General features: G+C 49.2%; 1 protein-coding gene across 2 annotated transcripts in view; it reads left to right on the top strand.

Annotated features, from left to right (window-relative positions):
* Window positions 1–9,142, top strand: part of MAB21L3 (mab-21 like 3) — a 141,501-nt gene extending 132,359 nt beyond the window's left edge. For both annotated transcript variants that reach the window (XM_073670894.1, XM_073670896.1), the window contains 2 exons: window positions 7,374–7,568; window positions 7,705–9,142. In XM_073670894.1, coding sequence (XP_073526995.1) covers window positions 7,374–7,568; window positions 7,705–7,965 — 456 coding nt within the window. In that variant the 3' untranslated portion in view covers window positions 7,966–9,142. The remainder of the gene's footprint in view (window positions 1–7,373; window positions 7,569–7,704) is intronic.
* Window positions 9,143–15,780: the final 6,638 nt, after the last annotated feature.

The raw sequence follows: 15,780 nt of genomic DNA, 5'->3' as shown, positions 1-15,780 counted from the left end.
AGCCTCTGGAAGGTCCCTGGTGCATTGCAGAGCCCAAAGGCCATACAGTTGAACTCGCTCAGTCCCATCGGGGTGGTGAAGGCGGTCTTCTCCTTGTCAGCCTCTGCCACAGGAACCTGCCAGTACCCGCTAGTAAGATCCAAAGTAGAGAAGAAATTAGATGATTTTAGGGCGGCCAAAAACTCCTCTATCTTAGGTAGCGGATACGCGTCTTTATGGGTAATACGGTTGATTTGTCTATAGTCCACGCACATTCTCATGGTACCGTCTTTCTTTTTTACCAGAACCAAGGGGGCTGCCCAGGGGCTACAGCTATCTGTAATGACCCCAGCTTCTTTCATTTCTCTTAGCATGCCCTTTGCGTTCTGATAATGTGCAGGGGGTACAGGTCTGTGCCTCTCTTTTATTGGTGGGTGGCTCCTGGTGGGGATGTGGTGTTCTATCCCCTTTACTCTGCCGAAGTCTAGCGGGTGCTTACTAAAGATTCTCTCGTACTCCTGTACCACCCGGTAGACTCCTTGTTTTTGGTGCAGGGGAGTGGAGTCAGCACCCACATGGAGTTTCTGGCACCAGTCCTCCTTTTGTTTCTGGGAGCCATTACCCTCCGCCTGAGGAGATGGAGGCAACGGTTCCACGGCCCTGATAGCTTTGTGCTCAACAGCAAACAGTTTGGCGAGTGTAGCGTACTTGGGTAAGTGTACCTCCCTCTCCCCAACGTTGAGAATGCGGACGGGCACCCTCCCATGACGGACATCAACCAGCCCCCGGGCTGTCAAAATGGTGGGCCTGCTGTCTGAGTACATGGGTTCTACCATGGCTTGGTAGTCTCTACCTCTCAACCCGATTGCAGTCCGACACCAGATCATCATTTCACTTTTGGGAGGCATGGAAATGGGGAACGGATCACTCAGTCTTACGCTACCGATCTCACCACCAGGCAGTTCTACCTGCTGCCGTCTCATCAGGGCTTTTATCTCCTTGTTGAGGACTCTCTATTGGCTGGAACTAGCATTCACCGCCACCTGTTGTAGAATTACAATTACCTCTGAAAGACAATTTTCAATCACGTTAGTACCCACAGTTATTTTGGGGTGACTTTCACGACGGTCAATATCCACAATAATCAATCCCTGCTTCGGCAGTTCAACTTTACCAATCTTAATGGTCATCTCCTTGAACCCCACCTGCGGCACGGGCAAGCCATTACTGGCGATAATGCTCAAGTCACTGTCTGGGTACCGTGTTATATAAGCATCAGTCCAATACTGCTTAAAAAGTACATAAGGGATAGTGGTTACTTGTGACCCGGTATCCAGCAAGGCGCTCATGGGGATACCGTCCAGCACCACGGGTAAAACTGGGAGCCCCCCAACGTACTTATCACGCCAATTATAAGGGCCTGGTGATCTTATGCCTGGGGGTTGGCCCTCTGCCCCAGGTTGGACCCGTTTAAATTACAGTACCTGGAAATGTGTCCGGGAATCCTCACAGCCTCAGACACCAAAGTCTGGTAGATTAGATTCTCTTTCTGCCAGGACAGGCTCTCCTCGCTTTCCGTCCCTGGCTCGTGGCTCCTCTACTGCCACAAGACCTCCTCAGCTACAGCTGAACTGGCTCTCCCTTCTCTGGGACACCTCTAAATCCAGAGACAGGTCGTCCAGAACTCTCTAACCCAGCAACCAGTTCCAGCTTTTATAGGGGCAGCCTGCTCCCCCTACTGGCCTGGGACAGGAGATACTGCATGCTAATTGTCCCTGACTAGAGAACCTCCCCCTTGCTCTCAGACACAGCTTTATTATATTTGTGGCATCCAGGCCTGGGTGACACAATCACATGTCATTATATCAGTGATGTCATCACCGGGGGGCGGGGCAGACACCTCTCACTATATACAGACTGGTTGTCGGCAGTGATAGATGATCACATGTCATTATATCAGTGATGTCATCACCAGGGGCGGGGCTGACACCTGTCACTATATACAGGCTGGTTGTCAGCAGTGATAGATGATCACATGTCATTATATCAGTGATGTCATCACCGGGGGGCGGGGCTGACACCTCTCACTATATACAGGCTGGTTGTCAGCAGTGATAGATGATCACATGTCATTATATCAGTGATGTCATCACCGGGGGGCGGGGCTGACACCTCTCACTATATACAGGCTGGTTGTCAGCAGTGATAGATGATCACATGTCATTATATCAGTGATGTCATCACCGGGGGCGGGGCTGACACCTCTCACTATATACAGGCTGGTTGTCAGCGGTGATAGATGATCACATGTCATTATATCAGTGATGTCATCACCGGGGGGCGGGGCTGACACCTCTCACTATATACAGGCTGGATGTCAGCAGTGATAGATGATCACATGTCAGTATATCAGTGATGTCATCACCGGGGAGCGGGGCTGACACCTCTCACTATATACAGGCTGGTTGTCAGCAGTGATAGGTGATCACATGTCATTATATCAGTGATGTCATCACCGGGGGGCGGAGCTGACACCTCTCACTATATACAGGCTGGTTGTCAGCAGTGATAGATGATCACATGTCATTATATCAGTGATGTCATCACCGGGGGGCGGAGCTGACACCTGTCACTATATACAGGCTGGTTGTCAGCAGTGATAGATGATCACATGTCATTATATCAGTGATGTCGTCACCGGGGGGCGGGGCTGACACCTCTCACTATATACAGGCTGGTTGTGAGCAGTAATAGATGATCACATGTCATTATATCAGTGATGTCATCACCGGGGGCGGGGCTGACACCTCTCACTATATACAGGCTGGTTGTCAGCAGTGATAGATGATCACATGTTATTAAATCAGTGATGTCGTCACCGGGGGGCGGGGCTGACACCTCTCACTATATACAGGCTGGTTGTCAGCAGTGATAGGTGATCACATGTCATTATATCAGTGATGTCATCACCGGGGGGCGGAGCTGACACCTCTCACTATATACAGGCTGGTTGTCAGCAGTGATAGATGATCACATGTCATTATATCAGTGATGTCATCACCGGGGGCGGAGCTGACACCTCTCACTATATACAGGCTGGTTGTCAGCAGTAATAGATGATCACATGTCATTATATCAGTGATGTCATCACCGGGGGCGGGGCTGACACCTCTCACTATATACAGGCTGGTTGTCAGCAGTGATAGATGATCACATGTTATTAAATCAGTGATGTCGTCACCGGGGGGCGGGGCTGACACCTCTCACTATATACAGGCTGGTTGTCAGCAGTGATAGATGATCACATGTCATTATATCAGTGATGTCATCACCGGGGGGCGGAGCTGACACCTCTCACTATATACAGGCTGGTTGTCAGCAGTGATAGATGATCACATGTCATTATATCAGTGATGTCATCACCGGGGGCGGAGCTGACACCTCACTATATACAGGCTGGTTGTCAGCAGTGATAGGTGATCACATGTCATTATATCAGTGATGTCATCACCGGGGGCGGAGGTGACACCTCTCACTATATACAGGCTGGTTGTCAGCAGTGATAGGTGATCACATGTCATTATATCAGTGATGTCATCACCGGGGGCGGAGCTGACACCTCTCACTATATACAGGCTGGTTGTCAGCAGAGATAGATGATCACATGTCATTATATCAGTGATGTCATCACCGGGGGGGCGGGGCTGACACCTCTCACTATATACAGGCTGGTTGTCAGCAGTGATAGATGATCACATGTCATTATATCAGTGATGTCGTCACCGGGGGGCGGGGCTGACACCTCTCACTATATACAGGCTGGTTGTCAGCAGTGATAGATGATCACATGTCATTATATCAGTGATGTCGTCACCGGGGGCGGGGCTGACACCTCTCACTATATACAGGCTGGTTGTCAGCAGTGATAGATGATCACATGTCATTATATCAGTGATGTCATCACCGGGGGGCGGGGCTGACACCTCTCACTATATACAGGCTGGTTGTCAGCAGTGATAGATGATCACATGTCATTATATCAGTGATGTCGTCACCGGGGGCGGGGCTGACACCTCTCACTATATACAGGCTGGTTGTGAGCAGTAATAGATGATCACATGTCATTATATCAGTGATGTCATCACCGGGGGCGGGGCTGACACCTCTCACTATATACAGGCTGGTTGTCAGCAGTGATAGATGATCACATGTCATTATATCAGTGATGTCATCACCGGGAGGCGGGGCTGACACCTCTCACTATATACAGGCTGGTTGTCAGCAGTGATAGATGATCACATGTCATTATATCAGTGATGTCATCACCAGGGGCGGGGCTGACACCTCTCACTATATACAGGCTGGTTGTCAGCAGTGATAGGTGATCACATGTCATTAAATCAGTGATGTCGTCACCGGGGGCGGGGCTGACACCTCTCACTATATACAGGCTGGTTGTCAGCAGTGATAGATGATCACATGTCATTATATCAGTGATGTCATCACCGGGGGGCGGGGCTGACACCTCTCACTATATACAGGCTGGTTGTCAGCAGTGATAGATGATCACATGTCATTATATCAGTGATGTCATCACCAGGGGCGGGGCTGACACCTCTCACTATATACAGGCTGGTTGTCAGCAGTGATAGGTGATCACATGTCATTAAATCAGTGATGTCGTCACCGGGGGCGGGGCTGACACCTCTCACTATATACAGGCTGGTTGTCAGCAGTGATAGATGATCACATGTCATTATATCAGTGATGTCATCACCGGGGGCGGGGCTGACACCTCTCACTATATACAGGCTGGTTGTGAGCAGTAATAGATGATCACATGTCATTATATCAGTGATGTCATCACCAGGGGGTGGAGCTGACACCTCTCTCTATATACAGGCTGGTTGTAAGCAGTGATAGATGATCACATGTCATTATATCAGTGATGTCATCACCAGGGGTGGGGCTGACACCACTCACTATATACAGGCTGGTTGTCAGCAGTGATAGATGATCACATGTCATTATATCAGTGATGTCATCACCGGGGGGCGGGGCTGACACCTCTCACTATATACAGGCTGGTTCTCAGCAGTGATAGATGATCACATGTCATTATATCAGTGATGTCATCACCGGGGGCGGGGCTGACACATATATACAGGCTGGTTGTCAGCAGTGATAGATGATCACATGTCATTATATCAGTGATGTCATCACCAGGGGCGGGGCTGACACATATATACAGGCTGGTTGTCAGCAGTGATAGATGATCACATGTCATTATATCAGTGATGTCATCACCGGGGCGGGGCTGACAACTCTCACTATATACAGGCTGGTTGTCAGCAGTGATAGATGATCACATGTTATTATATCAGTGATGTCATCACCGGGGGCGGGGCTGACACCTCTCTCTATATACAGGCTGGTTGTCAGCAGTGATAGATGATCACATGTCATGAAATCAGTGATGTCGTCACCGGGGGGCGGGGCTGACACCTCTCACTATATACAGGCTGGTTGTGAGCAGTAATAGATGATCACATGTCATTATATCAGTGATGTCATCACCGGGGGCGGGGCTGACACCTCTCACTATATACAGGCTGGTTGTCAGCAGTGATAGATGATCACATGTCATTATATCAGTGATGTCATCACCGGGGGGGTGGAGCTGACACCTCTCTCTATATACAGGCTGGTTGTCAGCAGTGATAGATGATCACATGTCATTATATCAGTGATGTCATCACCGGGGGGCGGGGCTGACACCTCTCACTATATACAGGCTGGTTCTCAGCAGTGATAGATGAACACATGTCATTATATCAGTGATGTCATCACCGGGGGCGGGGCTGACACATATATACAGGCTGGTTGTCAGCAGTGATAGATGATCACATGTCATTATATCAGTGATGTCATCACCGGGGGGCGGGGCTGACACCTCTCACTATATACAGGCTGGTTGTCAGCAGTGATAGATGATCACATTTCATTATATCAGTGATGTCATCACCAGGGGCGGGGCTGACACCTCTCACTATATACAGGCTGGTTGTCAGCAGCGATAGATGATCACATTTCATTATATCAGTGATGTCATCACCGGGGGCGGGGCTGACACATATATACAGGCTGGTTGTCAGCAGTGATAGATGATCACATGTCATTATATCAGTGATGTCATCACCGGAGGGCGGGGCTGACACCTCTCACTATATACAGGCTGGTTGTCAGCAGTGATAGATGATCACATGTCATTATATCAGTGATGTCATCACCGGGGAGGCGGGGCTGACACCTCTCACTATATACAGGCTGGTTGTCAGCAGTGATAGATGATCACATGTTATTATATCAGTGATGTCATCACCGGGGGCGGGGCTGACACCTCTCACTATATACAGGCTGGTTGTCAGCAGTGATAGATGATCACATGTCATTATATCAGTGATGTCATCACCGGGGGGCGGGGCTGACACCTCTCACTATATACAGGCTGGTTGTCAGCAGTGATAGATGATCACATGTTATTATATCAGTGATGTCATCACCGGGGGCGGGGCTGACTCCTCTCACTATATACAGGCTGGTTGTCAGCAGTGATAGATGATCACATTTCATTATATCAGTGATGTCATCACCGGGGGCGGGGCTGACACCTCTCACTATATACAGGCTGGTTGTCAGCAGTGATAGATGATCACATGTCATTATATCAGTGATGTCATCACCGGGGGGCGGGGCTGACAACTCTCACTATATACAGGCTGGTTGTCAGCAGTGATAGATGATCACATGTCATTATGTCAGTGATGTCACCACCGGGGGCGGGGCTGACACCTCTCATTATATACAGGCTGGTTGTCAGCAGTGATAGATGATCACATGTCATTATATCAGTGATGTCATCACCGGGGAGGCGGGGCTGACACCTCTCACTATATACAGGCTGGTTGTCAGCAGTGATAGATGATCACATGTCATTATATCAGTGATGTCATCACCGGGGGCGGGGCTGACACCTCTCACTATATACAGGCTGGTTGTCAGCAGTGATAGATGATCACATGTCATTATATCAGTGATGTCATCACCAGGGGGCGGGGCTGACACCTCTCACTATATACAGGCTGGTTGTCAGCAGTGATAGATGATCACTTGTCATTATATCAGTGATGTCATCACCGGGGGGCGGGGCTGACACCTCTCACTATATACAGGCTGGTTGTCAGCAGTGATAGATGATCACATGTCATTATATCAGTGATGTCATCACCGGGGGCAGGGCTGACACCTCTCACTATTTACAGGCTGGTTGTCAGCAGTAATAGATGATCACATGTCATTATATCAGTGATGTCATCACCACTTTTTTCTTTCAGTCCTTTGGATTTGACCTGATTGCTAGAACTAACTACCACTGGCAGCTTTCCTTCCTACGTGCGGAGCGCCTCCTGCTGGAGGGGGTGGATGAGGATGGAGGATGTCGGATGAAGTGTCTGCGGGTGGTTCGGCAGCTGAAGGAAGATGTGTGGTGCCCGGGAACTCGCCCTGTTATCACCTCCCAACATCTGCAGGTGAGCTGTGTGAATGTGGGGTCCCATCTGTGAACACCCTGCAGGGTGAGGAGCCTTCGAACTCCTCAGCTCCGGGTTTTTTAGTCTGGTCTGTGTCATTATAATACCCCTGTGACTACCATTCTCTTTCTGACAGATGATCCTCCTCTGGGAGTGTGAGCGCAATCCTTCCTCGAAGGCTTGGCTGGACTTTGGTAACTGCTTTCTACGTCTTGTGCGTAGACTCTTGAAATGCTCCCGGCAGCGCTTCCTGCGCCATTACTTCGTCAGGCGTGCAAATCTTCTGAAATACGCAGACGCCAATCAGTTGGACAAGCTGGCGGACAATCTGAGCAGATTCTTGCAGTGTCCTAACCTGAACCTGTCTCCATACTGTGATGACGCCTCTGTCTGCTGAGCCCTCCCCCGAGGAGCAGTCAACTAATAGACCTGTCAGTAACAGACAGACTATCCAGGGGAATAGCTAGATACTGCTTCTTGAGTTCTCAAGGATCTGCTGTAGACACCCTTGAAATGTGAAGGAGTTGCAATGTACAAAAATCTCAATGGTCCAGACAGGGCCAACAACCAGATATGTCACTTTGTCTCCTCATAGCTCTCCTAAAGACATTCCTGTAAAGTGAAGCATGACACTGCATTGAGACTGCAGTGATCTGCACTGGTCCAAACATTAGTGGTGGCGTTAGACCTACAATAGTGGTGGTGGTACCTCTCTAGTAGCTATCAGTAGTGTTACACATACAGTAATGGTGGTGGTACCTCTCCAGTATCGGTGGCATTATACTTACAGTAGTGATGGTGCTACCTCTCCACCATCGGTGGCATCACACGTAGTCTTGGTGGTGCTACCTCACTAGTAATGGTGGCGTTACGCTCACAGTAGTGGTGATGCCACCTCTCTAGTATCTGTGGTGCTACCTCTTTAGTATCAGTGGTGTCACAATTACAGACTTGGTGGAGCTACCTCTCTAGGATTGGTGGTGTTACGCCTACTGTAGTGGTGGTGCCGCCACCTCTCTAGTATCAGTGTCCCACCTACAGTACTTTTTGAGCAACCTGTCCAGTATGGGTGTTGTCACACTTACAGTAGTTTTGGAGCTGCTTCTCTAGTATCAGTGTCATCACACCTAAAGTAGTTTTGGAGCTACCTCTCTAGTATCAGTGTCATCACACCTAAAGTAGTTTTGGAGCTACCTCTCTAGTATCGTTGGTGTCACAGCTACAGTAGTAGTGGTGCTACCTCTCTAGTATTGGTGACATTGTCACACCTGCAGTAGTTTTGGAGCTCCATTTCTTGTGATGCCTCCAATGTATTGGACATTACAGTGCATGTAGGTGATGGATCACTCATCGTTCCCGTACACTTGTGGTGATCTTCAGTATTGTTTGCAGCTGCTTCTGCACTTGGTGTAACCCAGTTTGTTTCACGGAGACCAGGATCCTTCCAGGTAAACAGAAAAGTCGTAGTTGTGACAGTGGATGCAACTATAGCATTCACTTACTGCTGCAATCACAATTACCCCCTCACCCTTTTTTAAACTTCGACTTATTTGTAAAATGTATAATCTTTCTGTTGTTTGCAATAAACCAATGAAAAAAGAACATGTAAATATCTGATCAATCTATAACAAGGGGATTCTCCAAATTCACCACAAAATGACAATTTCTGATTCCTGCAGTCTCAGGATTATTCATCATCTTTAGTACTCGGAGCCCCCCTGGCTGTAGTTACCTCCTGCAGATGTAATATCCAGCCATACACCAGTTTCTGACAGCGTTCATGAGGAATCTTAGCCTACTCCTAATAGGCAGGTTGTAACTGCCTTTATCACATCCCATCAAAGATTTTCTATGCAGATCAAGTCAGTGATTGTGTCCACCACTCCAGGATCTTCTAGGACTTCTACTGATAACAAACCCTGGTGGATGGAGAGGTGCTGGGATCATTGTCTTCTTGCAAGGTCAAATGACGCCTGAGCTTCAGCTTCTCACAGATGGCAGGACGTATTCTCCTAGGATTTCCAAATTGAATTCATTGATTGATTTCCTTGATTGAATTCATCTTGTCCTCCATACCCTGCAAGTATCCAGCCTCAGAGCATTACTGAATGCATCTCCAAGCCCCCGCCGTGCTTCACTGTAGACATCACTAATGACCCTGCCATGCTTCACTGAAGACATCACCGAGATCCACCGTGCTTCACTGTAGACATAATGAGGTCCAGCAATGCTTTACTATAGACATTGCCGAGCCCCCTCCGTGCTTCACTGTAGACATCACTGAGCCCCCGCCATGTTTCACTGTAGATATCACCGAGCCCCATCATGCTCCACTGTAGACATCACTGAGCCCCCGCCATTCTTCAATGTAGACATCACCCCACTCCTTCCGTGCTTCACTGTAGACATCGAGGAGCTCCCGTCATGCTTCATTGTTCACAATGCCAAGCCCCCTCTGTGCTTCACTGTAAACATCACCGAACCTCCGTAATGCTTCACTGTACGCATCACTGAGCCCCTGCCTTGCTCACTGTAGACATCATCGATGTCACGCCAGGTGTGGGAAAGACTTAGTGCAACACAGTGAGAAGAGGAAAAGGGAGCCCAGACTCTAGGAAAAGGGGGAGGGGAGACCTCCTAGTCTGGTCTAGTGTCACCCTGTCTCAACTACCATCCCTATATTGCCTCTTCAGAAATTTCCGCACGCGTGCCTCGCCCTGTCTTTCCCTGGCATACGGCTAAGGCTAGGGATGGGAGGAGATGAGCACTAGTTGATTTCCACTAAACTCTATAGACAACAAGGGTAAACAAGCAGGGGGAGATTGCTTAACTTCAGACGTCTCCAGATAAATGCGAACTCGGCCTCAAGCTCCAGAGAAGATGAAGTACTGCTCTTGCTAAACCTTCACAAGTAGAAATGAATATAACCGGCACCTCCCTCTCAGACACACCAGGTATATATACACCCAGGCAGAGAGCTAATTAGCCAGAGGGAGGTAGCTGCTGGGTTCTAAAGACAGCCTCTTATCTAAGAAGATGTCTGTAATTCAAAACGCAGAGATCTCCTGCAGTCAACTCACAGTTTACTAATTCTCCTACCCATGAAGACGGGAATACTCTGGACCTGGTCTTCTCACGTCTCTGCATGACTTTACTAACTCCCCTCTCCCGCTCTCGGACCACAACCTTCTTTCCTTCTCTGTCAAGAACTGTCTCCTCACCCGGGACACCTCCACTTACCACACTTATAGGAATACACGTACCATTAATACCATTAATACCCAGCAGCTTATGGACAATCTCCACACATCTTTAGCCCCCATCTCCTCCTTCTCCTGTTCAGACTTAGCATTGTCACACTACAATAATACACTGAAGAGCGCCCTAGACGAAGCAGCTCCTTCTACAGGCAGAAAGACCCGACACAGACAACGGCAGCCCTGGCACATGATGTAAACACGTTTTCTTCAACGTTGCTCAAGGTGTGCCAAGCGTCAGTGGAGAAAAATCTCTTTTAGCAGAGGACTTCATCCACTATAAATTCATGCTCAAAACCTATAACTCTGCCCTTCACCTGGCCAAACAATCCTACTTCCCCACCCTCATCACTTCAATGTCCAACAATCCAAAACGACTTTTTGAAACCTTAAACTCTCTCCTGAGCCCTAAAGCACAGACCCCCATCACCAACCTCAGCGGTGAGGATCTGGCCACTTATTTCCTAGAAAAAATCAACCACATCCATCAGGACATCTCAGCCCGATCTCCTCTGTGCCTGGATCCCCGTCCCTGCCGCACTTCAAGCTCACTTGACATCTTTGAGCCTGTTACAGAAGAAGTTACCCAGCTCCTCGCTTCTTCTCGCCCTACAACCTGCAACAGTGACCCCATTCCCTCACATCTCCTGCAGTCCCTCTCACCGGTGGTCACCACTCACCTGACTAAAATATTTAACCTCTCTCTTTCTTCAGGTATCTTTCCCTCATTTAAACATGCCATTATAACCCCTTTACTTAAGATGCAATCCCTGGCCCAGAACTGCGCTGCTAACTACAGACCTGTCAATAACCTTCCTTTCATCTCTAAACTCCTGGAATGCTTGGTCCACTCCTGTCTAATCCGCTATCTCTCAGATAACTCTCTCCTCGACCCTCTGCTTTTTACACTCCACTGAAACTGCCCTCACTAAAGTCTCTAATGATCTACTAACAGCTAAACCCAAAGGTCACTACTCCCTGCTGATCTCCTGGATCTCTCTGCAGCATTCGACATTGTGGATCACCAGCTCCTGCTCACTATGCTCCACTCTATAGGCCTCAAGGACACTGTTCTCTCCTGGTTCTCCTCCTACCTCTCTGACCGCTCCTTCTCTGTGTCTTTTGCCAGCTCCTCTTCCCCTCCTCGTCCCCTTACTATCGGGGTCCGTAGGGCTCAGTCCTAGGCCCCCTCCTCTTCTCTCTATACACTGCCCCTATTGGACAAACAATCAGCAGATGTGGGTTCCAGTATCATCTCTATGCTGACAACACCCAATTATATGTGGCGCCCCTGAAGGTTCAGTCGCCACAGAGGTACTGCACCTCACCCAGAGGTGTGGTGTCTCCTTCTCTCAGGTAAGGAGGGAGTGCTGCCCGGGACCCCAACACCCGCATTCAACACTACACTACTCCAGTCCGGCTGGAAGGGCAAGATGCACTGTGTCTCCTGCTGAGCCCTGTCCCTGGCTGGAGTGGGGGGAACTAAAGAGAGGGGGAACCAGTAGTGGGTGTGGGTGGAGGATATGGAGGGTGGAGTCAGGCAGTCGGTCAGAGCAGTCAGTGAGTAGTAAGGAGAGGAGAGGAGCAGAGTCTCTTCAGGAGCTCTGCTCCATAAGTGGGGCCTAGTGATAGAGGCCCAGGAGGGGAGCAGAGGAGAAAGGCTCCGTTTTACAGAAGGGATCCCAGGGGGTACGGCGAGTGCAGGACGGCACCTGGACCCCACTACTAGGTACCAGTAAGTGGGACTGAACATTGTAAATAAGTTACCCATAAGGGTACAAACAGAAAATTTGTTTTTGTGTGCATTTGGTTACCCGTCAGGGTATATAGACTGCAGGCTGAGGACTGTGAGCAGCCGAGAACTGACCTTGTATATAGTTGCACTTATTAAAGTGCCCTCTATTGGTTTTATACTTGCAACCAAGAGACCTCAGAACAAAAACTCGTTTGGCGTGGCCGAAGATGTGGTCCAGCACCAGGATCACTTAAGCCCTGCAGCCACGCCCAGGGCCTACGTTGAGGGTTTTCGGATGGGTCCCTCATGCTGCTTGATTTGCACCTTTACCAGTGATGTGAACACCCTGTTTGGGATCTTACTGCAAGATGCTTGAGAAAATGTATATATGCAAGTGAAAAGTTTTATACTGTTTGTAATAATGTTAACCTGTAACGTTCAAGTAATGTGCCTCTCATATAGGGAAGAAAAAGTTTAATAATCTTCTAAGTGATGCATCTAAAAATTTTTGAATGTCTAAAATACCATGTTTTTGCTCAGTTCCAGCCCGCGGACGTGCTGTGTTTTACCAGGGGGGAGTGTGGCGCCCCTGAGGGTTCAGTCGCCACAGAGGTACTGCATCTCACCCAGAGGTGTGGTGTCTCCTTCTCTCAGGTAAGGAGGGAGTGCTGCCTGGAACCCCAACACCCACATTCAACACTACACTGCTCCAGGCAGGCTGGAAGGCTAAGATGGACTGTGTCTCCTGCTGAGCCCTGTCCCTGGCTGGAGTGGGGGAACCAAAGAGAGGGGGAACCAGTAGTGGGTGTGGGTGGAGGATATGGAGGGTGGAGTCAGGCAGTCGGTCAGAGCAGTCAGTGAGTAGTAAGGAGAGGAGAGGAGCAAAGTCTCTTCAGGAGCTCTGCTCCATAAGTGGGGCCTAGTGATAGAGGCCCAGGAGGGGGACAGAGGAGAAAGGCTCCGTTTTACAGAAGGGATCCCAGGGGGTACGGTGAGTGCAGGACGGCACCCGTACGCCCAGAATCTGCCAGGTGTCAGAGGGATCAGGCCACAAGAAGGGACCGGTCCCTGGCCCAGCCGTGTTACTCCAGGTCTCGGCTGGAAAAACCGGAGGCTTCTGCACTTCCATGGTGCAGTTGCCACAGTCTCACCCTAGTCACCGTGAAGGTCAAGTAGGTCCGGGAACTTCAGGTTGCCCAGAGGTACTTCAGAGCACCCGATCGGGACTGAGTGTGGGGAAGCGCAGGGCAGGAGGGAGAAGACCCGGCACGAGAAGTCAGTCTAGTAAGGAACATAAAGAACGTGGGGTTCCGTCAAGCACTCCTGATATATCTGAGAAAGTGCTGAACCCCTGTTCTGGTAGACGCAGTGCGACGCGGAGGCGGACACCCGTACAGTGCACCTGAGAACAAGAACTGTGAGTAAAACTCGGATGACTGCACTGCACTGCCTCCGTCCGTTATTTCAGCTGCGCCATCCCGACTGCACTACAAGCCCCAGCATCACCACCCACCATCAAACTCTACACTGCCCTGAGGCCTGCTCCACCTGTGGAGAGCTGCTCCATCCTAGCTGCCCTATCAACTGCCTCAGAGGTCTGCAGCAGCGCTGGTACAAATTACCAGAAACCACAGGTGGCGTCACGATCAAACTACAAATCCCATATAAACTATCCCCTTTTTGTTGACCGCCCTGGGCCACGGACCGGGCCAGCCACTGTGACATATTCCCCCCCCCCAGCATCCATAGGCCCGGACACCGAGTATCCCACTGCCCTGGGGGCGCATCATATACACCTCTTCACCTGACATCACGCTCACTCTAATACAAAATACCAAGGATTGTCTGTCCGCTGTCTCTAACATCATGTCCTCCCTCTATCTTAAACTGAATCTCTCCAAAACTGAACTTCTTGTGTTTCCCCCCTCTACTAACCCAACTCTACCTAACATCGAAATTACCTTGGAGGGTTCAACCATAACTCCCAGCAGCACGCCCGCTGCCTTGGGGTCATATTCGACACTAACCTTTCCTTTACCCCCCATATCTGATCACTCACTCGCTCTTGTCATCTGCATCTTATAAACATCTCCAGAATCCGATCTTTTCTCACTTTTGAAACTGCAGAAACTCTTCCTATCGCTCTTATTCACTCTCGTCTGGACTACTGCAACTCTCTTCTGATCGGTCTCCCTCTTACCAAACTTTCTCCTCTCCAATCCACCCTGAATGTGGCAGCCAGGTTTGTATTTCTGTCCAGCCGCTTCACCGATGCCTCCATCTTGTGCCAGTCATTACACTGGTTGCCCATTCCCTACAGGGTCCAATATAAATGCATCGCTCTCCACAGTTCTGCACCACCTTATATTTCCACCCTCATCTCTGTCTATCACCCTACACGTGCCCTCCATTCTACAAATGACCTAAGACTAACATCCCACATAATCCGAACTCGCACCTCCGTCTCCAAGACTTCTCTCGTGCTGCACCAGTTCTCTGGAATGCTCTACCCCAGACTATCCGAATGATGCCTAGCCCCCACGTCTTCAAGAGAGATTTAAAAACCCATCTGGAGGAAAGGAGGTTCCTGCACCAGCATAGAAGGGGATTCTTTACGGTCAGAGCCGTGAGACTCTGGAACTCTCTGGGAGAGGAAGTGGTGATGTCCAACTCACTTAATGAGTTCAAGAGAGGCCTGGACGCCTTTCTTGAGAACAATAAAATTACATTTTATGCTTAGTGATAGTTAATTAATCCAGGGATTTAATCTGACTGCCAGATTGGTGTCGGGAAGTGAATTTTTCCTCAGTGATGTAAATTGGCCTATACCGCATGTTTTTTTTTTGCCTTCCCCTGGATCAACGCTGCGGAATAGCTGCAGTGCACAAGAAATAGGCTGAACTGGATGGACGCTTGTCTTTTTTCGGCCTTATAAACTATGTAACTATGTAACTATATCTTTAAAGAAGCCAACCACTTCAACTACTCAGTAACCTAACTCTCCTCTGTTCCCTCCTTCTAAATATTATTCAGAATCTGCTCCCTACTATTCATCTGTCTCCACACCCTCCATGCACAAGATAACTGCACTCGATAATTGAGTATTGCAGTTAAACATACAGGCTGATGACCGGATCATGCAGCTTTATATGAAAATCCCTATTTATTATAATTGCCAGTCCTGAAGTAGCAAGCACTTCTCACCTATTGCCCCCCCCAT

The sequence above is a fragment of the Phyllobates terribilis genome, unplaced genomic scaffold (assembly GCF_046119375.1).
Source record: "Phyllobates terribilis strain yellow unplaced genomic scaffold, ASM4611937v1 Scaffold_2__4_contigs__length_985480577, whole genome shotgun sequence".
NCBI lineage: Eukaryota > Metazoa > Chordata > Amphibia > Anura > Dendrobatidae > Phyllobates > Phyllobates terribilis.
This window is presented reverse-complemented; position numbering and strand designations above follow the sequence as displayed.